The 25,398-nt window shown below is 40.9% G+C and overlaps 1 protein-coding gene across 5 annotated transcripts in view; it reads left to right on the forward strand.

Moving 5' to 3' along the window:
* The window catches only part of ADCK1 (aarF domain containing kinase 1), a 216,528-nt gene that overhangs the window by 100,857 nt on the left and 90,273 nt on the right, over nucleotides 1-25,398 (forward strand). For all 5 annotated transcript variants that reach the window (XM_072623681.1, XM_072623682.1, XM_072623683.1 and 2 more), the window contains one exon: nucleotides 15,454-15,657. In XM_072623681.1, coding sequence (XP_072479782.1) covers nucleotides 15,454-15,657 — 204 coding nt within the window. The remainder of the gene's footprint in view (nucleotides 1-15,453; nucleotides 15,658-25,398) is intronic.

The following is a 25,398-nucleotide window of genomic DNA, read 5'->3' on the forward strand; positions in this document are numbered from 1 at the left end:
CCCTCATTTCCACCCCTACAAACACTTCTTCCTTGAAAGTGAGAGTCATGTTCAGAATAGAATATTGCCATATTGATCCTATCGCCTTTTTTCAGAATGAAATTATCACTAATGCAGACTCTCTTAATTCTAGTGACCTCCCACTGTTAATTACTTCCTATTTAGACTGCATATAGGATAACCATAGCATCTACTTCATAGAGTTGTTGCAAGTCAGATAAGAGAGTGTATTTAAAGGACTTTGCAAACTCTAAAGTTTTCCATATATGTCATTAGTACAGTGGATAGAGCCCTGGGCTTGGAATTAGGAAGGCATCTTCCTGAGTTCAAATATAACTCCAGATACTAGTTGTGTGACTCTGGGCAGGTCACTTAACCCTGTTTGCCTCATTTTCCTCATCTGTAAGATAAGCTGGGGAAAGAAATGGCAAACCACCCCAGTATCTTTGCCAAGAAAACCCCAAATGGGGTCACAAAGTGTCAGACATGACTAAACAACAAAAATATATGTAATTATTATTTAGATGATTTTGTACTTTCTTTTCACATTGAAGTCTGTCCCCCACCCCACCTTTTTTTTCTTTGTAAGAACTCTTTATTCTCCTTCACAACTGAGAGAATGAAGGCAGGCATTCCTTTAGCCCTTTTATGTTCCCTACTAGGAAATCAATCAATGTGCATTTTGAGCACAGGTTAATAATAATCACTTAGCCATGTTAGAAGCATAAACCGTATCTTCTCTATGCAGGTCACTGCAAATATCCCTGAGCTCTCCCATACTTTTTTTAAGTGAGATTCTCAGTCTTCCTTATCTTCCTTCTAGTAGCTTCCATAGGTAACTACTATGTTAGACTTCCTTGGCTTTAGATACACTGTTCTTTCCTGGTTCTCCTACATCTCTTAATCTAACTCTAAATCTATTATTCTCCTTCTCTGTCCTTCACTAATTCTGTGCTTTCTTCCCTTAAGGTGGGTGCTCTCCATGGTTCTGACTTTGATCTGCCTTTCCTCTCAGTATACACTCTCTTCCTTGTTAATCTTATTTGGCAGCATGGTTTCACCTATTACCTCTGTGCTTATAATTCCCATCTCTCTGTCTGTCTGTCTGTCTGTCTCTCTTTCTGTATGTGTAGATATATACATATATCTACATACATACATATATGCACACACACATACACACATATCTTCAGCCCCAACCTCTCTTTTGAGCTTTATAATTGTTTTCTATCTACAGAACATCAATTAATCAAGTATTTATTAAACACTTACAATATGCCAGTCGTTGTATTAAGAGCTGAGGAAATAAAAAGGGGCAAAAATAGAACTTATATATTAATTGATGAGTCAGCATGTATATAAATAGATACATATAAGATACCCACTGAGTAGAAAGAAAACTTGAAACACAGGCAGGGGCTAAGTTGTAAAAAGCTTAAATGTCCAACAGAAGAGTTAATATTTGATTCTGGAGGTAATAGGAAGCCATTGAAGTTTAATGAGTAGGAACATGGCATGGTCAGATCTACACTTTAGAGAAATTAGTTTGGCAACTGTGTGGAAGATGAATTGGACACGGGAGAGATTTGAGGCTATTGGAATAGGCCAGGTGAAATGGTCCTGACTTAGATTGTGGGTGGTGATTGTTGAGAAGGGTATATATTTGAGAGGTTTTGTGGAGATAAAAATGACAAGCTTTGGTAACTGATGGATGATATGTAGGGTTAGGAAGAGTAAAGAGCCAAGGATTATACCAAGGTTTCAGATCTGGGTCACTAGAAGGACAGCGGTCCTCTTGACAGAAGTAAGGAAGCTTGGAAGCTTGGCAAGTTTGAAAGAAAAGATACTTTGTTTTCTCTTGGACATGTTGAGCTTGAATTACTTACAAAATATCTGGTTTAAAATGTCTAATAGGCAGTTTGTGATGTGGGGCTGGAGGTCAAGAGAGAGAATATGGTTGGAAATGTAGATCTGGAATTTGTCTCCATAGAGATAATTAAACCCATGCAAATAGATGAGTTCACTAAGAGAAAGTAGAGAAAAAAAGAGGACCCAGGACAGAGCCTATGGAATATACTCATAGGTAGGAAGCATAATATAGATAATGAATCAGTAGAAGAGATTGGTTAAGAGTTGTCAGAGAAGTAGAAGGACCAAGAGAAAGAACAGTGTCATAGTAAGCCAGAGAGGAGATAGTAAACATCTAAGGGGACAATAGTATCAAATGCTGGAGAAGATTAAGAAGATGAAGACTGAGAAAAAGACCATCAGAATTTGCAATTAAGACATCATTGCTAACTTTGAAGAAAGAAGTTAACAGAGTGAGGAGTCCACTATAAAAATGAGGTTGGAGGACCTGGGAGGCATGAAAGAATGGTAGGGGCCTCTGTGAAAATAGAGAAGTTCAGAAAAGAAGGTTGGGTTTGTGAGAAAAAAATAATGTAATCACAACCCATCCATGCTACTCACTCTTTCCTACAAGGAAAAATGTGTGTGCGTGCGCATGCGCAGGTATATGTATATGTGTGTGTGTGCATGCCCTTTCCCATTTGAAAACTAAGAGAAATTCAGGGGAAAAAACCTTAGAAAAAATAAACATAGTCAAACAAAATGAATCCATATAGTGGCCATGCCCCAAAATGTTTATCTCTCTCTCCACTTTGAGTCAGTGGACTCAAAGAAATGATGAGATGACCTCTTTGTCAAGAGGTGGTTAACATATTTCATCATAGGTCGTCTGGATATGTTTGTTCATTGCTTTGATTAGGGTTCTAAAATCTTTTAAAGTTATTTTTATTTACAGTTTTGCTGCACTTTTATAAATTATTTCCCTGTAAATGCTCATTTCATTCTGCATCAGGTCAAGATGCTATCTAGGATTCTCTGAAATTATCTATTGGCATTTCCTGTTCGGTAACAGAGCTTTTGATAGCACCAAGGACTTTGTTGGCAAGAACCTTCTTTGCCTTTTTAATCAACCTTTCAGGATCAGGAAGTTTCTTTTTGCATGTATCTATTCCCTTCCTTAATTATCTTCCCTCTTAAGCTCTCCTCCTTCCTATCCCACCTGTTCTCCTAATGTGTTTGATGTTATATCTATAGATGTTACACCTGTGTCTTTGTATGTCTAACCCAGGGATGGGGAACCTGTGGCTTCGAGGCCACAAATTGCTTTCTAGGTCCTTGAGTGTGGCCTTTTGACTGAGGCTAAGTTTTACAGAACAAATCTTTTTATTAAGGGGATTAAATTAAAATTAATATTAAAATTCTAATAAATCTTGGCAGTATTAACTTAAGATTTCTTCAAAGACAGTGGCCAGACTTTTTTTTTATCATGGTTTTCATGGAGTCTAGTCATTCTTAAATTATCTGTCCTTTGATCTCTTTCCTAGATCAGTTGTTGTTTTATATCAGATATTTTACATTTTCTTCAATTTTTCAGTCTTTTGATTTTGTTCCAATATTTCTTGCATATCATTGAAGTCATTGTTTTCTATTTGGTCTATTCAAGTTTTCTGAGAGTCCATTGCTCAGGTAAGATTTCCCACTTTCTCTTCTAAGCTATTTATTTTCTTTCCAAATGTTACCTCCAGAACTTTTATTCCATTTTTTAAAAATTCTTGTTTCATTTCTTCTAGATAACTACTTAATTAATTTTTATTGCATTCTATTGTATTAATTCATAGTTGCTAGGCTCTGGGATTGAGGAGCTAGCTGGGTGGCAAAATAGATAGAGTGCTGAGCCTGGAATTAGGAAGGCTCATCTTCCTGAGTTCAAATCCAGCCTCAGACACTTATTAGCTGTGTCACCCTGGGCAAGTCACTTAATTCTGCCTCAGTTTCCTCATCAGTTGCCTCAGTAAAATGAACTAGAGAAGAAAATAGCAAACTACTCCAATATCTTTGCCAAGAAAACCCCAAAAGAGGTCACAAAGAGTTGGACACAACTGAAAACAGAAACTATAGGCCCTGGGATTAATTGAGTGAAGCAGAATTTGTTGGTATAATTGCTTTAAAGCAAGGAGCTTTAAAGGGGAGCCTGTGCATTTAAATCAGTTTTTTGCTTGTTTTTGTTATTTTCTTGGACAAAGCTTTTATTATTTTTAAGTCTTCTTGTAGATAACATTCTAAAGATGTATATATTTAGACTGAAGAGAATGTCCCCTAGAGGCAGAATCATATTTGGAACAAATTTCTTTAAAATTTCTCTACATTGTCTCCTACCCCTTCTAATCTGTCTTTCACATTGCTGTCAGATTAATCTCACTTATATGCAGATCTGATCATACCACTCACAGGAATGACAAGATGGTACAGTAGAATCAGAAAACTGGGGTTTGAAACTTGACAGCCCAAGTTTCTACTTATTACCTCTTTGATCTTGGACAAGTCACTTAACTTCTTTGGGCCTCAGTTTCCTCATCTGTAAAAAATGAGTGTGTTTGACTAGATGCCCTCTGAGATCCTAAGATTCAAGTTATGAAGAGTCTAACTTTGTTCCCTAAAGTACAGTTCAGGACATGGTCTGGTAGTTAGGAAAAGGCTTCTAAAACCACCTTCTTTCCAGGAACAGAGAAGGGAAAGGATTGAAGTTAAATTTTGTGATAAAAAACATATATTGGCATCTTTGTTTTTCCCCTCTTGTGGGAATTGGAAAGATAGGGGTTCTTGGTGCCACATACTACCTTATTGGCTTTATATTGAAGTCTCAGTGATAGAATGTCCAGTCTAGACTTTTCCATTAAAGGGGAGATGAAGGAGAAGGGGTTTTTGGCATCTAAATTATGCCAAATTAAAATTATGCTCATGGTTCTTTTAGATACAGACATAGCAGCAAGAACTGTGGCCATAATTTCTCCATGACCAGTTTAGGTGACCCTATTTTTTCCAGCTTGATCATTGTAGCTACTCTTCAAGACTTGGGTATTCCCCTTTTTCAGATGTTTAGAAATGGGATAGGAGCAACACTTCTCCAGCCCACTGAGCCCATTCTGTTAGCTATTTTCCCTCCACACCAAGCTGGCTAATGAAAATGTTTTTAATTAATATGAGGCAGATTAAAACTCATTACAGCAAGGTCGTTGGTAATGAGAGATAATCATAAGGCAAATTATCGAGCTCAGAGTAAAATGAAGATGGAGCAGAGGCAGAGAGACAGTACCAGCTGCTTCTGTGCTAATTTGATGGGGAGGGAAGAAAGGATGGACACCCAGCAGAGATTCTTAGACTGGCCTCTGCTTGGGATAGGCTGCGGGGTTCCATGCTAGTGGCATCTTCCATCCAGACAGAGTCTGACCAAACAAAAGGCTGAAGGTAGGTTTCGAGGCGGACTAGTGAACTGGGTGGTTGTGTGCTGAGTAGTGAGCATAGAGAGATTCTGGGGGGAGAGAACTCGAGTGGGTGTATGGTAGGAGTGAGTTCATATAATAATAGCTATTGAGCACCAACAATTTGCTAGGTGTAGGGCAGAACATAATAATTATACATGTTATCTGCCTGTTGTGATTGCATTCTGCAGTAGATGGACAGGACAAAACATAGGGAGGGGATGAGAACACTGATTTCTGTGAAAAGCTTTCAGTACAAGTCTCCAGTTGAAGACTTTTTTTGCGGGGGAGGGGTATTGCTGTCTTTTAAAAATGTATTGGAGTTAGGGGCCCTGGGTTTGAATCCCAGCTCTGAATTCCTGGGAAAGTCACCTAACTAACCTTAGCTTCTTCATCTATAAAATGAGGAATTTGGACTAGATGCCCCCCAGGGTCCCTTCTAACTCTAAATCTATGATCCATAACCCTGACCAACCCAATTCCCAGTAACCCCACCCTCCTTTGCCCTCCTGTAGGAAGCACTGATTGTGTTACTCACTTGCCACTTAACTGCTGTGACCTTGTGTTTGTTTTCTTTTCAAGTATGTGTCTCCCCATCTAGACTCTAAGCAGGGGATTTGTCTTACTCTTGGTGCTCAGTAGGTGCTTATTAAAGATTTGTTCATTGACTGATTGATTATCCTAGTGACTAAACAGTGACATGTATATATCCAGTGGGTGCTCAGTACTCACTTCTCAGAATATGAGGTAGGCAGGACTTTAAGAGTAATCCAGTCCAAGCCATACCTGAAAAAATAATCCTTTTATAGTGTTTCCAACAAGTGCTCATCCAGCCTTTGATTGAAGACTTCCAGTGAAGAGTTCACTGCCTCCTGAGGAAGTCTGTTCTACTTTTGAATAACTCTCATTATTAAGCAGTTTTTCCATATATCAAGCATAAACATACTTCTTTGCAATTTCTGAGCTTTGGCTCTAAACAGAGTTATTGTGGCATCCCTTTTGTTAGTGACATGCAGCGTGAAAATCCACTTAAGTGATTGCATATAAAAGTTGGTCTTAGATAATTGGTTGGATTCCATCTTAAGTTGGAAAGAATTTGCCTCTTATTAGGAATAGCAATGCTTCTAACCCAGTGCCCCCAGTCTTCGGCCTGAGGGGCAGCTCCTGTGGAGATGTAGCTTGGCCACTGGTCCTGTAAGCATGGCAGCCACAGCCAACACAGAAAAGAAAGTTCTTGCCAACAAAGTCCTTGGCACTGTCAAAAGGAAGGAAGGAAGGAAACAAACATTTAAGTGCCTACTATGTTCTAGGACCTGTGCCAAGTGCTTTACAAATATTCATCCTCACAATAACCCTGGGAGTTAGGAACTATTATTATCCCCATTTTATAGCTGAGGAAACTGAGGCAGACAGAGATTAAGTGACTTGCCCAGAATCACACAGCTACTAAGCGTCTGATTTGAACTTAAGTGTTCCTGACCCCAGGCCAAGTGCTCTCTCCAGTGTGCCATGAATAGAAATAACACTAAAGGAGAGGCATTAACATCTACTTTGCCACTGTACCCTAAGGTTCATGAGACTTTTCAATCTTATCTACAGACTCTAATAGAGGAACATTAGAATGTGAGGCCATTGAGAGCAAGGATTGTCTTATTTTTCCATTTGTATTCTTAGTATTGTGCTTTGTATATAGTAAGCACTTAATAAATGCTTTATGTCATCCATTCATCCATCCATTCATTCATTCATACTGTGGAAGTTAGCTCCAGTTACTTGGTTTCATGATTTCTATTTTTATGAGTACTAAACCCTTGCCTTCATCAATCTCTTTTTATTGGGCACCCAGAATGTGCCAGACATTGGATAGTGTGTGGGTGTAAACGTGGCCCCTCAGTGTGGACTCTATTATGTTAAAGTCAATATTCCTTTGAACCTAACCACAGCTTACAGATGTATTATAATCATTGAACCTAACCACAGCTTATAGATGTATTATAATCACTCACAAGCTTCATCTTTCCCCCCTCCTTTTTTGGGGGGTGGTATGTATCTGTTCTACTTTGTTTTTTTCTCTTAATATCTTCCTTTATTTTTGTATATGCTTTGGATAAAATTCACTACAGTTTATTTATTTTCAAAGGTCTCGATCCTGGTAGCTGATATTCTAAGCAATATGTGAGTCAGACACAACTAAGTGTCTTGGAAGAATGTAATCAGAGAGGGTTTCTGTGTTTCAGAAACCATTATTACCTTGTCTTAACAGTCAGTCCCACTCAGGAACTGGCCTGTGGTAAGAATGGGAGGGGAACAGAGGCCAGTCCTGGTTTTAACCTCTTTTTTTCGTTTAGCTTATAGGACTCTAAAGGGATTTGACAGTAACGCCCTTGAGAGCCATGAGTTAGCAGAGACAAGTGCCTATGGTGAGGCTTTCCTAGGAAGATGGACACAACAGTTTTGCCTCCTCACCAGCCCTTATTTCCCTTTCTTCCTTTCAGGTCTTCCTTTTTGGCCTTCAGTCATGTGGTTCCCCTTGGGCAAGTTTTTTCATCTTTTTTTTTTCTTTTTCTCTGTTTTTGAGCATGCTTGTGACTTCATCAGTGTTACATACTCCTAGAAAGTTATTTCCACTTATACAGTCACAGTGTAGCTTAGAGAAGTCTCCTTGGGGGTACTGAGGGACAAGTTGACTTGGAGAGACAAATTGACTTGGAGAGGTAAGTTGTCACATGGTTGTTGTATGTCCAAGGCAGGAACTGAACCCAGGCCTTCCTGACTCTGAGACTGGGTTATCTACTAAACTATGTTGATTTAACCACCTCGTTTCCATAGCTCTAAAATAAATGACATTCTAGTATTTTCCTACTCATTTTCTAAGGTTTGGCTCAAGTCCTACCTTCTTGTGATACTATGTGTACCAGCCTTCTCTGATAATCATGGAGTGCTTGATTTGGAAGGAACCTTGGAGCTAATCTAGTCCTCATTTGGTCGATGAGAAAGGTGGGGATTTGAGACTGATGATGGTGAGGTTCTTCCAAAGAGAACCCAGGTCTGCAGACTCTGAGTCTGATTGTTTCCCCCCATACCACAGTACCTATCTTCCCTTTCTCTGTGCTCCTTCCTCAGTTACTGCCTATACAATTTAGCACTTAATTATATACTGCCTTGTATTGTTCAAATATGTTAGACTGGTCTCCCTAGCTAGAGGACAGAGATCATGTCTCACTTCCACATCACAGTCTGGCTCCTGGAGGCCCCCCAGGAGATAACAAAAAGGCCTCCAAACAGTTGGGGCAATCTGTTTCCTTGGGGAGTTACTTGGTTCTGTTGAGTAGTCTCTGTGTCCCTGTGCAGGACCACATGCTAACCTTCCTGCTGGAAGAAACTAGTGTCGCCTCTTCTGAAACTGATGCCTTGTAGGGGCCTCTTCAGGCCCTTTCCCTGTATCTTTCCTTTTCCTCTGGTCTGGTAATGGCACATTTCTCCTCTGCTGGTGCCGTAGTGTTGAGGACAATTATCCAAGCTGCATAAAAGCTATTTACCCATAATAGCCTGAACTTTCTGTGCTGTGATAAACTGTCCAGGTGCATGTGTGAATAGTGTGTTTTCTTTTTCTTCTCTTGACTGAATAGAGAAGGAATTGTATTCCTTCCCTCTTTGTTGAAAACCTCATTTGGTTTGGGATGATGCTACAGCGTCAGGCATTTATTAAATGCCTACTAGGTGCCAGGCTCTCTGTTAGGTATGGGATATACAGAGATGAAAACAAAGCAATCTTTGTCCTCATGGAACTGACATTCTGCCTGGGGAAACAACCTGTACCCATATAATACATCCAGCATTGATGGGGAAGAGACACTGGGAGGATCAGGAAGGATCTCACTTAGGAATTGGCATTTGAGATGAGCTTGGAAGGCAGCAAGGGATTCTTTTCTGTGTATATACATGTGTTTAGTATTTTATTTTCCCCTAATTACATGTAAAAATAATTTTTACCATTCGTTTTTAAAACTTTGAGTTCCAAATTCTCTCCCTTCCTCCCCTTCCCACCCTCTCATTGAGAAGGCAAGCAATTTGATATAGGTTATATATGTGTAGTCAGGCAAAACACTTTTCCATATTAGTCATGTTGTGAAAGAAAACATGGACCAAAAAAACCCCAAGAAAAATAAAGTTAAAAAAAATGATTCAATCTGTTCTTTCTCTGGGGATAGATAGCATCTTTCATCAGAAGTCCTTCAGAGTTGTCTTGGATCATTGTATTGCTGAGAGTAGCTAAATCATTCGCAGCTGATCATCTCACGATATTGCTGTTAATTTGTATGCAGTTGGTGTCACTTTGGATTAGCTTCTGTAAGTCTTTCCAGGTTTTTCTGAGAACATCCTGCTCATCATTTCTTATAGCACAATAATATTCTGTCACAGTCACATACCACAATTTGTTCAACCATTCCCCAATATATGGGCATCCCCTCAATTTCCAATTCCTTGTCACCAGAAAAGAGTTGCTATAAATATTTTTGTACATGTAGGTTCTTTTCCTTTTTTAAAAAAATCTCTTACCTAATAGTGATATTACTAGGTCAAAGGATATGCATAGTTTTATAGCCCTTTGGATGTAGTTCCAAATTGTTCTTCAGAATGGTTGAATCAGGTTATAACTCCATCAATTTTCCCCACATCCCCTCTAACACTTGTCATTTACCTTTTCTGTCCTATTAGTCAATCTAATAGGTATGAAATAGTACCTCATAATTGTTCTAATTTGCATTTCTCCACTCAGTAGTGATTTAGAATGTTTTTTCATATGGCTATAGATAGCTTTGATTACTTCATGGGAAAACTGTTCATATCTTTTGATCATTTATTAATTGGAGATTGGCTCTTATTTTTTTAAATTTGACTCAATTCTCTATATGTTTGAGAAATGAGTCCTTTATCAGAGAAACTTGCTTAAATTTATTTTTACAGTAATGATTGCTAACTGTATTTCCCTCCATCCTAGTTTCCCCTCTGTTTATTCTACTCTTTTTCCTTTCACCTTGTCCCTCCTCAAAAGTGTTTTGCTTCTGACTACTGCTTACCCCAGTAGTACTGACTACTACTTGCCCTCCCTTCTATTACTCCCCCACTACCTTCTCTTATTCCCTTTCCCTCCTAATTTCCTGTAGCGTAAGATAGTTTGCCATACCCAATTGAGTATGTATGTTATTCTCTCTTTGAGCTAATTCTATGGAGAGTAAGATTCACTCTTCCATCTTCCCCTCTGTTGTGAAAGCTTTTTCTTGCCTCTTTTATGTGAGATAATTTGCCCCATTCTACCTTTCCTTTTCTTCCAGTGCATTCTTTTCTCACCCCTTAATTTTATTTTTTTAGATATCATCCCTTATATTCAACTTACACCTGTGCCCTCTGTCTATATATATTCCTTCTAACTGCCCCAATAACGAGAAAGGGCTTATGCGTTACAAATATCATCTTTGCATGTAGGATTGTAAACAGTTTAAACTTATGAAGTCCCTTATGATTTTCCTTTCCTGTTTACATTTTTATGCTTCTCTTGAATCTTGTATCTGAAAGTCAGATTGTCTGTTCAGTTCTGGTCTTTTCATTAAGAATGTTTGAAAGTCCTCTATTTCATTGAATTTCTAGTTTTTCCCCTGAAGGAATATACTCAATTATGCTGGCTAGGTGACTCTTGGTTTTATCCTCTGGAATATCATATTCCAGGCCCTCTGATCCTTTAATGTAGAAGCTGCTAGATCGTGACTTCAGGATATTTGAGTTGTTTTCTTTCTGACTGCTTATAATATTTTCTCCTTGACTGGTAGCTCTGGAATATGGATATAATATTCCTGGAAGTTTTCATTTTGGGACCTCTTTCAGGAGGTGATCAGTGGATTCTTTCTATTTCTATTTTATCCTCTAGTTCTAGAACATCAAGACAGTTTTCTTTGATAATTTCTTGAAAGATGATGTCCAGGCTCTTTTTTTTTTGATCATGGTTTTCAGGTAGCCTAATAATTTTTAAATTCTCTCTCTTGTATCTGTTTTCCAGGTCAGTCGTTTTTTCAATGAGATTGGAGAAACATTGTCTCAGATTTTTTCATTCTTTTGGTATTGTTTTATTGTTTCTTGATTTCTCATAAAGTTATTCACCTCCCTTTGCTCCATTTTAATTTTTAAGGAATTGTTTTCTTCAGTGAGCTTTTGTGTCTCCTTTTCTATTTGGCCAGTTCTACTTTTTAAGGATTTTCTTCAGTGAATTTTTGTGCCTCTTTTTCCATTTGGCCAGTTCTGCCTTTTAAGGCATTCTTCTCATTGTTTTATTGTACTTTTTTTTTTTTAACCATTTGGCCTACTCTGTTTTTTGAGGTGTTGTTTTCTTCAGTATTCTTTTTTTTTTTTTTTTGCATCTCCTTTACCAAGCTGTTGACTTTTTTTCATGATTTTCTTTCATCACTCTCATGTCTCTTCCTAATTTTTCCTCTACTTCTCCTGCTTGATTTTCATAATCTTTTTTGAGCTCTTCCATTGCCTGAGACTGATTCATATTTTTCTTGGAGGCTTTGGAAGTATGAGCTTTGATTTTGTTGTTTTCTTCTGAATGTGTGTTTTGATCTTCCTTGTCGCTATAGTAATTTTTTTTGGTCAGAAATTTTTTCTGTTTGCTCATTTTTCCAGTCTGTTCTTGACTTTTTAATTCTTTGTTAAAGTGAGGCTCTGCTTCCAGGGTGGAGGGTTCACTGTCCTAAGCTTCAGGGTTTTTGTATAGCTATTTTCAGAGATACTTCCAGGGACTTGTATGTTTTCAGTTCTTCTAAGGTGGTATGATCTAAGGAGAGGCGTTTACTTCTCTCCTGGCCTATGGCTCTGGTCTGCTTTGCTCTGTGCTGTGGTCTGGTCTGTGACCACAAGCACTCTTTTCTGCCCTGGAACTGTGAGGAAGGTCTCTGCTCCACTGTAGGCTCACGAGCTCTGGTGTATTAGTGCACCATTAGTGCATCCTTGCCCTGGGACTGCACTGAGAACTGTGACCCAGATCCAAGTATAGGCAAAGCAACAGAGTCCTGCCTCTAGTGCTGGCAAAGAGACCCCTGTAATCTCCCTCTGATCAGTTTTTCTACCCCTTTACCATCTGTGGTCTGAGAGCTCCGGATGTAGCCACTGTCACTGCAGATTCAGTGACTCCCAAGGCCTGCTCTTGGTTTGCAGGGGCCTGGCCTGTTCTGGTGCCACCTGCTGGACTGTACTCCACTCTCACTCTGGTGCAACAGACCTTTCCTGCTGACCTTCTAAGTTGTCTTTGTCTGGCAGATTATTTCACCCTGTCCTTTTGTGGGTTCTGCTGCTCCAGGAATTGTTTTATGGCATTATTTAGAGGTGCTCAGAAGGGTTTTGGGGAGAGCTCAGGTGAGTCACTGCCTTTTCTCTGCCATCTTGGCTCCCTCTCAGAGCAAGTGATTCAAAGAAGCCAAGCTTAGGAGGGAGTACATTCTAGGCACATGGGGCATGGCTTATGTACAGGCATGGAGACAAAAGATGGAATGTTGTATGTGAGAGAGAACAAGTAAGCCAGATCAGTGGGACTATAAGACTGTATTATGGTCCAGAAAGGTAGATTGAACTAGAAAGGGAATTTTAAAAGTCCAAAATTGCCTATAGGATAAAATGCAAATTCTTAACCTTGAATTCTGTTTTGAAAATATTGGTTAAAGGCCTAACTTGGCTCTTCCTGGGCATATTATGTCCTTTGGGTACTAGGTCCCAAGGTACAGGACAGGAACAGTATGGCACAGTGGGAAGAGAACTGAATTTAGAGTCAAAGACTATGGCTTCAAATTTTGTCTCTGCAGCTTATTACTTGCATAAGGAAGGCGTAGGGGTAGGGGTAGGCACTGTATTAAGTCATTTACAAATATCTCATTTGTAAACATACAAAATATGCAGATATCCTTTGATCAAATATTTACAGATATTTTCTCATTTGATCTGAGTCTCAGTTTCCTCATCCATAAAATGAAAGAGGATCAGACTCTGTGACTTCTGAGGTCCTTTCCATTTCCAAATCAGTGAGTTAGTGATTTCATTTCTCTTTTATTGACTGCCTTATTGACAGTCTTAGTGACTGCAAGTTTCTCACCTGCCCATTCTGCCAAAGGAAATCTTCATATGTTTTCTTGCCACTAAGACTTTGATGAATCAGGAAGAGAAAATGAGGTTGATAACTCCACCTCATTTAAATCCATTTCATGCACAAGTCAAGGCATCACCATGATGTCATTGGTCCTCTTCAGAAACAAAGGACACACAATGACTGCAAGTTTAGACCTGTTCATGTGGAGTTGAGCCATAACTGGCCTGACATCTATAGAAAGTCATGGTCATTCTTTGAACCCGGGTATAGTCACTTCAACAAACACTTACGAATCTTAGATCACTGTACTAGGCCCTGGTCTTACAAACAGAATAGTTTCCCTCAAGGATTTTGCGTATTATTGGGATATATAGCATGTAATTGTTGCCTTTGAAGAGAATGTGGACAGATCACCTCCATGAAACCTTCCTTGACTGTTGCAAAGTGAAGTAATCTCTCTTGCTTTTGAACTCTTAAAATATTTATCTCTATTTCTCATTTGACTTTAGTTTTATATTTCCCTGTAATATCTCTTTGATTGTCTTGATCTGTTATTTAAATTTTATATTATTTGTTTCATGGGCAGCTAGGTGAGTACAGTAGATAGAGGGTTGGGCCTGGAATGAGGAAAACTTATCTTCCTAAGTTCACATCTGGCCTCAGATACTAACTAGTTATATGACCTTGGGCAAGTCACTTAACCCTTTTAAGTCAGTTTCCTTATCTGTAAAATGAGCTGGAGGAGGAAATGGCAAACCACTTGAATATCTTCCCCAAGAAAATTCCAAATGGGTCATGAAAAGACAAATACAACTGAAATGACTGAACAAAATTATTTGTTTCATAGGTTGTGGCTCTTTTTTCCCTCTTCCCTACAGACTGTAAGCTCCTTAGGGGCAAGACCTGAGTCTTACATCTCTTTTTATCCTCCATAACTCTCAGCATAGTGCCTTGTACATAGTAGATACTCAGTATATATTTTGGGATTTGATTTAATTTGTACAAGAGACTTCTACTACCCCATAACACCCAGTGATCTCTTACATACTGTGTTTATATGTATGCTGACTTGTCTCTTAGCTCTTCAAGATCAAGATATATTTATAAAGCTTTGAAAACTTTGGTTGGTCAGGGGTGAAGGCTGCAGATACACAGTGCAAGAATCAAATAGACATAGCCAGCTCTACCAGTAAACAGAATAAAAATCAGTATGGTATGATAAAGGGGAGCTGAAAAACTCCTTGCCCCCAAATAACTCCATATCTTGCCTTCCACTAACTTAGTACTTAAATTTTCCAACATTGGGATCATTCCTTTGGTTACCAGATGGTCCTGTTATATATAAAAAGGATAGTTAATTAGCTCATTAGGAAATTAAGAGGAATTGGTTTGTCAGATTAGCTAATTGTCAACTTGGGCTCTTGGCAGCTAAGTTTTGATATAGGAAATCTGAAAATGAGACTACCTCAGGGACCAGTTGTAGGTCAGATATTGTAGAAGGGGATTCTGAGCATTGAGGGATTAGGAGGGAAGATCCAGAGTTCCTGGAAAGACAGGGAACCAAAGGGGATAAGGAAATGCTTCATAAATTTCCCTCATAATTTTGTTCTTGAGATTGAGGGCTATTGCTGCCTAGACCTCTACTCATAACACAGGGAAATATATCGTAAGATCATAGATTTAGACCTAGAATTCCAATCCCCTCATTTTATTTGAAGAAACTGAGGCCCAGAGAATTTAAGACACGTGGCCAAGGTCAAGCAGACAGCAAGTAGCTGACCTTGGCTTTGGACTGTGGTTCTCTGATACTAGTGCCTGACACATAGGAGGTACTTAATAAACGCTTGTCAACTGTCTGACTGAGTGACTGACTAGACTTCAGAACTCTTCCCTCTATGGCAACATGGAGAGTATTCAAGGGCAAGAGAAAGCAGAGAGAATGTTACAAACTTATATACTCTGTGATCTTGACCCTGCCTCATCTCTTGGCAGGTACACCGTCGCTCTGCTGAGCGCCTCCGAGAACTCTGCTGTGCAAACAGAGGCACCTTCATCAAGGTGGGCCAGCATCTAGGGGCCCTGGATTACTTGCTGCCTGAGGAATACACAAGTACCTTAAAGGTCCTACACAGCCAGGCCCCGCAAAGCAGCATGCAAGAGATCCAGCAGGTCATCCGAGAGGACCTGGGCAAAGAGGTATGCACTGGCGCTTGTGGGAGAACCTGGAATAGGGTAGGGCTGCAGGACTTAGAGTCAGAAGATACAGTTTTGAATCCTGGCTCAGCTTCTTACTAGTTTTCCAGTACTCCTGGTCAGGGCCCGTTGATATTGTTTGAGAAGCTGAAAGAAGAGTTCTTCCCATTCCAAAACCTCTCTTCACTCTTTACCTACCTGAAATTCTTTTGCATCTTAAAGGCTTTCTTTAAGAATGAGACTTTTGACCCAGGTTTTGCCTCAGGAAAATAATGCAATAGCCATAGGGCACCAGAGGGCCGGTTTCCTCCTTCTTCAGCTTGGAAACCTTGTACTATTCCCATATATACTTCTTTACCCCAGCAGCAACCCCCAGCTGAGCTTCTCCTTGGCCCACTTACCCCAGGAATAGAAGTTGCCAGTTTTGGTTTTGTGAATATCCCTAAGAGGGGTGATACCTTAAGTTAATTTCAACTAATATCTTAATTATTATTAGCTGGGGCAGCTAGGTGGCGCAATGGATAGAGTGCCAGGTATGGAGTCAGGAAGACTCATCTTCCTAGGTTCAAATCTAGCCTCAGACATTTACTAGCTGTGTGACCCTGGGTAAGTCATTTAACCCTTTTTGCCTCAGCTTACTCATGTGTAAAATGAGCTGGAGAAGGAAATGGCAAACCATTCCAATATCTTTGTCAAGAAAACATCCCCAAAAAGGGGTCACAAAGAGTCAGAGAGGATTGAAAAATGATCAAACAACAATAATTTTTAGCTGAGATTTAGCTAAGAACAAGATGGGGTAGAAAGAGTTATGAGAAGAAGGGGCCGAAAGTGAATGAGGAAGGAGAAGTAAAGACAAGTGTCTCTGACTTCATGATACCGTCTGAGGCCAGTCTTAGCTCCTCAGGTCAAGGCCAAGCTGGTGCTTGGTGGACAGTAGACTTTGAGACAAAGACATCTCCAAGTCTGATGACTTTTGTGGCCTGGAAAGATTTAGGGCATGTGAGACAGTCAAACTTGTTGATTCTGAAACTTGAGGGACCCAGATCATAAGAGGTAAACTTGATTGGCCTTCTGACCTTCTGGTACCTAAGGAATGTTTGCCTAAACTTTGGTGATTTGGGAGAGATTGAGAGAGGGGAGAAGATGTCTGTCTGGATGTAGGTCAGGAAGATGGGGGTCAGGAACATGGGGTCACAGGCAGAGGGGAGGGGATTGGCATGGTGCCTACCCACGAACTGCTCTGCCTCCTGCCAAGCCTGTCAGCCTTCTGTTTCCAGCAGAACCAATTTCACCCCCAAATTAAAACTAAATAAATCACTTTAATAACAGTGTAAATCGTGTCTTTGCTCGCATGTGGCAGCACAGGAGGGGTGGGTGTGAGGGAGAAGGAGAGAAGGGAAAAAAGGGATTAACCCTTTCACACTCATCCCTGCTGCTTTGTTTCCAGAAGAGGGGCCATGAGACACAGGGAGAAAAGCTTTTGAAAATAGAGGATTTCTTCAAGCTAGGCGAGGATATAACCAGCATCTCTGAGTGCCTGCAAACAGGACTGGTCAGAGGGGAAATCAGGCCTCTTCTCCAGCTGGCTGTGCTTCCCTAGCTCTCTTCATACAAGGGAATTTGACATTGTAAAAGGACACTGAAACCAGGCTGTGTCTTTAGGGATGCCTTGTCTTCATTATCCCAGTCCCTTCCTTTGCCAGGCTCTATCACAGACTCTCTCTGATCAGGTAGTGCTCACAGGCATCCTGCCTCTGGAGACATCCAAAGTCCGTCTCAGACCTGGGAGAGAATGGTGGTCCCTTCAGAAGTCCCTAAGGCTCCACCCCCCTCTCCCCCCCGCCCCGTTCTGATTCTAGGGATCTCAGAAACCCCTCACTCCCCCCTCCTGGGCCCTACCTTTCCTCATTTACACATTCCCCTCTTCCCTGGCTCCCCGAAGATGTTTTTTTCTCCTCCACCCTAGGGAGATGACATTTGTTTCCTGCTGACACACTTTGCCTGGGTGGGTTGAATTGGGTGACATTTTCCTAGTCTGTGGGAAGCAGGGTAGGTGAATGTGGGGGTGTCAGGGCGGGGGATAAAGATGTTTTGTCTCCACCTCCCTCCTCCAACAGTTCTCCAGAAGTCCTGCCTTTCTGGTGAATGCTTCCCATCATTAAGAACAAATTCAGAATAGCCTCCCCTCCCCCAATAATAAGTTTCATACCTATATTAACCTGTTATGGGTGTCTATAGGTTCAAATATCCTACCTCAAACACTTAGCTCTCTGACCCTGGATGAGGTACTTAATGGCCTCAGTTTCCTCATATGTAAAATGAAAGAGTCAGACTCAGTGGTCTTTAAAGTTCCATCCAGCTTTAAGGCTGTGACTTAATTCCTGGTCCTAGGGACCATGTCAACCATATGGAGGAGGGATCCAATTCTGCTTGAACCCAGAGGTCAGAAATAGGACTTGTGAGTAGAAGCTATAATGGAAAAGATTGCAAGTACAAGAAATAAATAACAGAAAATAATTCCTAATCTTAAAACTGTCTAAAAATAAAATGGGCTGGCTTGGCTCATCTGCTTTTTAGATTTAAAATTGGAAGGTACCTTAAGGCCATAGAGTCCAGCTTTCTCATTTTACAGATGAGGAAACTGGGGCCAGTAGAAGCTGAATGATTTGCCTAGGGTTTTACAGTATCAGACGTTGGTTTCTGAATCCAGGTATTCCATGACTTTAAGTCATTCTCCAGACAACTCCAGACCAGGCAGTAGCCACTCTGACTCTCCTTCACTTCCCATCAGAATTTGGGGATTCCTCTGCCAGGGACTCTGGGAAGGCACAGTGAACTTTTTCTCTTACCATGCTCAGAAACCAGGATACCATACCACTTCCTAGCATTCTCCAAGGTTGCCCTTGGCCAACCCTGCCCTTTCCAGCTCTAGCTTTTCCTGTTTGGAATAGCAGCTCTTTGACTTGCTTGTATTTATGTTCCTAGAGCTTAAAACACTGCTTAACTTAGTAAGTATGTAACAAATATTTTTTCCTCCCTCCCTCTTTTCCTCCATCCATCTCTCCCTCCCTCTTTCCCTCCTCCTTCCTCCTCTCCATTCCTTTCCTCCTTACTTCCTTCCTAGCATTTTTTCTACTTTGGTGTGTTACCTCCTAGGAAGCAGTGAAATACTGGCTCTTTAAGAAGGGTTTGGATGACTACCTTTTTGGAAGAGTTAAAATGAATTTATGTTTCCCTTAAGGGTTAGACTAAATGACCTATACGATTCCCCTCCAAGTCTTAGATTCTGTGGTAGTAGGCTATAATTTCATGAACATTAAGGAAAGAGCTGAAGGCTGGCTTGCATGTCTCTTCTGTCTCTAGAAAGGTTGGGGCAACCTCCTTATTTCAGGGTGGCATGCTGACTTCATAGGGTCAAATCCTGGTCCATTTCTACCTGCATTGTTTTTATTTGTTTTGGTTTGTGTTGACTTAGCACTGCTTCAGGACTTGTCCTGAGACCATTGCGCTTCCCAGGAAAGTCAAGACTGACATCAAGTCACTCCTACTCCCAAAGACCCAAACAAGTAGGATAGGGGCTGAGGCCCTTACCCCCTAGGGGAATTGAGGTTTACAATTTAGTGGATTCAGTATGATTCCATTTGGTGCTGTATCATACTGCTTCCTGACTCCTGGTGCCTTGGAAGCATAAAGCCCTAGAATGAAGGCAAGGGAAGGAGAACGTATGTAGAATGGATGCCACCTCTTAGGGTGCTTGAGATCAGAGATTTATAGGGGTTAATTTGGGGTAAGGGAGATGGTCTGTTGTACACTAGAAATAGGAAAACAGGTTCTGTAATTGGCTTTGTCAAATATCTGTGTGATTTTCGACAAGTCACATAACATTTTGGGGTCTCCCTTCTAGAAAATGAGAAAGTTGGACAAGATGCTATTCTAAATCTCTTTAAGTTTTAACATCCTATGAGTCCCTTGGGCTGCCTCTGACAGAAGCAATTGCCTTGACCCAGCCCCCAGAGAATTACCTAAGTACGTTAGATAGTACTAGGCCATTGTTCTATCCCAGAACAAGGAACACAGGTCCATTGCCTATTCCACTACCCCAGGATTAGGTACTTCCCAATCTTGACAAGGAGCAGTTCTTTCTTCTAGTTTCTTCTACTCTGGTTTTTAAACCCAGTGCACTCTGAAACCCACAGGTTGGACAATAGGTCCCTGCCCAATGGCTGACTTAGAGTGATCATCAATAATGACAGTTCCTCTTTCCCTCCCAGTCTGATTGTTATTATTTCCTTTGGCTCATTAAAAGGGCCATTCCCTGACTACATCTTAAAGAGGTCTGTTCACTCAATGGGCATTACCTCCCTCTAAGTGAGTAGGTGAAAAGGACTAGCTTAAAAAGGCCAAGGTTTCCCATTGCATCCTTGGCCATCTCCATTCATTCTGATGAATATCTGGTCACTGGATCCAGATGGCTCAGGAGGGGAAAGTAAGGCTGGTGACCTTGCACAACCCTCCCTCACTCAAAACAAAGTCAAGAGCAAGTCATGTCATCATTTCTTTGATGTCATGGTCTTTGAAAACGAAGGATGAACACAACAACAACTCTGGTTCTTAGAACATTTCCACTTCTGTGCTTTGCAGAACAATACATGTTGTTCCCCCCTGCCTGGGATATACTTCTTCCTCTTTCCCATCTGTCAAAATCCCACCTGTTCTTCAAGGCCCAGATCAAACCTCACTTGCTACAGGAAGCCTACCTTGAACACTGTAGACTTCCTTGATTTCATAGGTTGAAGGCAGCTGAAGTGCTCTGGAGCACTTAGAGCTTGGTCAGGCATTGAAGATGCCAATCTCATCCACTGCATTCTGGGCCATCTCCAGCTGCCCCGAATTTTGTCCTGCCTCTAGACTTTGATGATTCTGGAAGTGACAGTGAGGCTGATGCCTTTGCACACCTGTGCCTCACTTAATTCCAGTATCCCTGCAAGTCAGGGCCTTACCTGTGAGGTCATCAGTCCTCTTTGAAAATGAAGGATGAGCGACCGCAGCAAGGTGGAGTCAGGGCTGGAGGGGCCAGGGAAGCCATCTACTCGAAGAAGTTGTTAGTCACCCAGGTCACATGAGGTCACAAATAGTAGAAGTATGCTTTGAGTCTAGGTCCTCTGGCTCAAATTCTTCTTGCTTTCTGTGGCTGTTGACCCCATGGACCGTACCACCCATGGATTTTCTTGGCAAGGATACTGCAGTATCTTTATACCATTTCCTTTTCCAGGGGATTAAGCCAAACAGAAATTAAGTGACATGTCCAGGGTCACACAGCTTGTAAATGTATGACGCTGTATTTGAATTCAGGTCTTCCTGATTCCAGGCCCAGTGCTGTACCCACTGAGCCACCGAGCTACTCTTTCCACTGGATCCATCTCTAGCTAATGCTGTAACATAGAGTCTATACTAGAGATGTCAAACATATAACCAGGAACCAAATTAAATGTAATTAGGAAATACAATAGAACATGTATAATGTTAATATGTGTTCTTCTAAGTCAGTATGCAGCCTACAGCGATCCTTAGGTACCATTTAGTGGCCTCCATCTTCTATTTGGGTTCGATACCACTGGTCTGTATAATTTATCCATGAGTAAGAATTCCTGCCTGAGTTAGACAGCTAATAAATGGTAGTCAGAACTTAGAACCTAGGTCTCCTGCCTCCCAGGCCCATTGCTCATTCTGCTACACCATGAATGACTGAGTAATGTGTGAAATTATTTAGAAGAGTATTCTTCAGGTGGAACTGGACCCCAGAAAGAACGGACTTGAGGGTTTGCACATATGCATGAGTCCAAGTGACCATACATGAAATCTTCCATAGTTGCACCAAGAAGCCACACTTCTTCTCTTTTCTTATTAAATATAAATGTCGGTCTTGTTAGAACCTGTGTCTCCAAGGCCAGAGAAGTGACCCCTGTGGCCATGTGTCTTCTGAGCCAGACTTCAGCGTGGATGGAGTGTGGTGGTCAGCTGACGCAGCTGCTGTGAGCATATTGACCAGTAGATGGTGCTCATGTTTGAGAGTAGGTTGGTGGGGAACTGGATGGAGGGCATGGGAAAGAAATTCACCTCCTGGGTTGGGATGATATAGCCCCCTCAGCTGTGCTGCTGAAGTGTAGGGCCAGGCTAAGGTACGTGAAGATTGAGGCTTCTGGACACTTTTATGCCCTCCTCATCTTCTCTGCCTTGTGAAGCTGGGGCTGACTTGTTTCCATACACTGAAGAAGACCGTCATAGGACCAGAGTCCAGCTAACTTTCACTCAGCTCTGAATGGAAAAAATCTTCCTCTCCTTTTACCTCTGAATACTTAGCTTCATTCATGGACAGCTGAGGCAGAATTGGTATACCTTCTTCTCCAAGTATTTGGCACAGGCAGTCACACAAGTCACTATTAATTACTCCTTTCCTTTTCTATATGCTACGTGGCTGCATGCTGCTACATGGTTACAAATCATGGAATATGGTCATCTCTGAGGAACAAAAATTGTAAGTGACCCAGAGGGCAACTGGGAGGCATGTTTGGCAGCATGTTGCCACTAGGGACCTGTGTGTATAAAATGGCTTAAAAGTATCATCTAGGAGATGCACAGTTAGAAAGGGAGATAGACCAGTTATGTTATGAGAGTGAGGTTTAACAGATGGACTCCATGTGAATGTTTCATTGGTACTGATGTGATGTCAAAAGACCTAGAGAATGACCTCCATTGTGTTTGTTTTACCTTCTTCCTCCTCTCCTTAAATTGGATGAAAGTCACCCAAGACAAGAAAGTATGAATGGATTGTCATATGTGCCTTTGGAAGAAGTACCCAATTCAGCGGATCTATTTAAATAAGGCTCCAAACTGTATGTACATATAAGTAGATAGATATAGATGTATCCCTATATATTTATTTCTTCATTAATTCATTGGCAATATATTGAATAACTGCAATGTGTAGCATACAGTGTGAGATAAAAATCCCAGAGTTCATGGAACAGATCTAATAGGTGAGATATAAGGCATGTACATAAACATAATAACTGTAATACAATATAGTTTCATGGCCAAAGAATTCATCACCTGATGGTGATAATTTCATTTTTGTCTTTTTATCCTTACTAGGTACTTAATGCATTCTTGCAGCTGATTGATTAATGAGATTCTCTGTATTTAACTGAGTTGGTGTTAGAAATCAGACGAAATCTGTTCCTGGGACCATGGTTGGTAAAACCTGCCAGAGCTTATGCCTGTGGGCATACTCTTTAAGAACTTGGGGTCATCTCTATACCACAATGAAAGCAGCAGTACTTATATCTTTGACAGACGCTTCAGATGGGCAGTGAGTTATATCTCCAGTTGGAAGAGGAGAAAAGGAAAAGACTGGTGTGTTTTTGGAAATTGCACACCACTTTTAGTGATTTAATGAGCTGTTCCTTGGCACTAAACCAGTCTTCTGGTGATGCTATATGAATGATACTATATGACTCATGGAACATTATTTGATTCTAAAAGCTTAAAATTATGGACAATGCAAAGGGCAGTGGAAATGCACACAGTGGGTAAGTAGGCTAGGAGTAGGCTGTTTCATACTGCCAAAGACAACTTGAATAGAAACAGTAGTATAAAGGATATTGTCCATGATTTTCAAAAGGAGGCGAGAGGATGATCAATCAAGAGCAAGGGAAATAATAATGATGATGGTTAATATTCACATAACGCTTTAAAGTTTACAGAGTACTTCATATGGACGATCTCATTTGATCCTCCCAACAACCCAGTGAGATAGGACTATTACTCTCATTTTGTAGGTGAGACAACTGAGTGAGGCCAAATGTTTTTTCCAGGGTCACAGCCAGTTAAGTGTCTGAGGCAGACTTTGAACTCAGGTCTTCATGGATCCAAGTGTAGAATCCTATTCCCTGTAGCACCTACAGAATGGATAGCTCAGATATTGCTGTATGCTTATGAAATGCTAAATTCAGAAAGAGGAAAGCCTCCAGTGCATTTGGTAGATCCTTGAGAGAGGCTTTGTGGAAGGACACAAACAAGAATCACTTAATCAACGAGCGTATATTAAGCATCTACTGTATATTAGACATTGTGGTACGCATAAGAATTCAGATCCAAAGGTAAGACCGTCCCTGCCCTCAGGGAACTTAGAGTCTACTTTCAGTATATACTGTTGGACAGAATTTCCGTATAGATGAGGTCAAAGGAGAGAGAGCTCATTTCTATCTGGGGAACGATTAGGGGAGCTGATTTTTGACCTGGGCCTTGAAGAATAGGTATAACTTCAACTAGACTATATGTATACTATATATAGATTATATATATATGTATATATACACATATATAGATATAGTTATGCAGGGGACAGAAATTGGGGAAGATAGTCTGTGTGGGTATGTTCTGGGAATAGTGAACAAGCCAGTTTGGCTAGAATGTTGTATATGAGTGGTTAAGTTAATGTGATTGGGGTCTTTTTTTGAAGAGCCTTGAATACCAATCAGATTTAGTCAACCAATCTGAGGGGAGGAAACATAGTGAGAAAAGAGATACAGTAACAAGGATTGGGGGGGGCCTGTTTTGAGATTGCAATAAAGAGCACAGTAGTGAAGGAGGAAGAAGCTAGGAAGAAAACCAAGATAGTTAATACAGTTAAAAGACAAAATAACGAGAGAGTTTCAAGAAGGAGGAGACAGCAAGCAGTATTAAATGCGCTAAGGTTAAGGAACCCAAATCCAAACATGAGAAGAAAGCCCAGATATGGTTGATTAGGAGGAAGTCAGTGGTACCCCTTGAAAGAATATTTTCAGTAATCCATTGTGTTTGTCCTTCATTCTCAAAGAGGACCATGACATCAAGGAGATGATGACATGACTTGCTCTTGACTTTGATTTGAGTGAGGGAGGGCTGTGCAGGGTCACCAATCTCACTTTCTTCTCCTGAGCCATCTGGGTCCAGTGGCCTGATATTCATCAGGATGACTGGAGATGGCCCAGGATGCAATGGGAGACCCTAGCCCTTTCAAGCTAAGGTCTTATCACATTCTCACTTTGAGTGAGATACCATAGGTACCGTAAGTAGTTACTCAAGGGATGGCCCTTTTAATAAAAAAAGAAAAACTGGGAGGGGAAGACCCTCAGGGTTGGTGGCCAAAAGAGAAACTGTTACTATTTAGCATTTACATTCACTCTGTGCTAGGAGGGCAAAGACCTATTGTCCTTTGAGCTCCAGAGTGAATTGGGTTTAAGGCTTAGTCTTGAGAAAAAAATCTAACCAGTAAACCCAAATGAAAAAAGGCAGCTTTTGGCCATTGAAGTGTACCTTCCCCTGGACAGAACACTTCCAGGTAAGGAGGGAGGGGAGAGGAGAGGAGAGACTGCTCACTCACAGGTTGTATTTGTCCTTCATTCTTGAAGAGGACCATGGCAGCAGGGAGATGATGACATCATTACAATAATGTGTGGGGACTACTCCTTAGAAAAGTCTGACTCTGAAAGTAGGAAGGGTCCATAAAATAGCTAGAAGGAACAGCAAAGTCAGAGGAAGGTTACTTTTAAGATAGAGGAAGCCTGTGAATAAAGGGATGGGAAGGAGTCGTGACTTGAGAAGGGTGGAGAAGGTTTGGAATAGCAGCTCTGCTAGGGAGTCAACGGATGACTAATAGGATTGTTGAACAGCACATTACATGTAACTGGTCGTGTATGTTCT

Source organism: Notamacropus eugenii, chromosome 7 (genome assembly GCF_028372415.1).
Source record: "Notamacropus eugenii isolate mMacEug1 chromosome 7, mMacEug1.pri_v2, whole genome shotgun sequence".
Classification (NCBI taxonomy): domain Eukaryota; kingdom Metazoa; phylum Chordata; class Mammalia; order Diprotodontia; family Macropodidae; genus Notamacropus; species Notamacropus eugenii.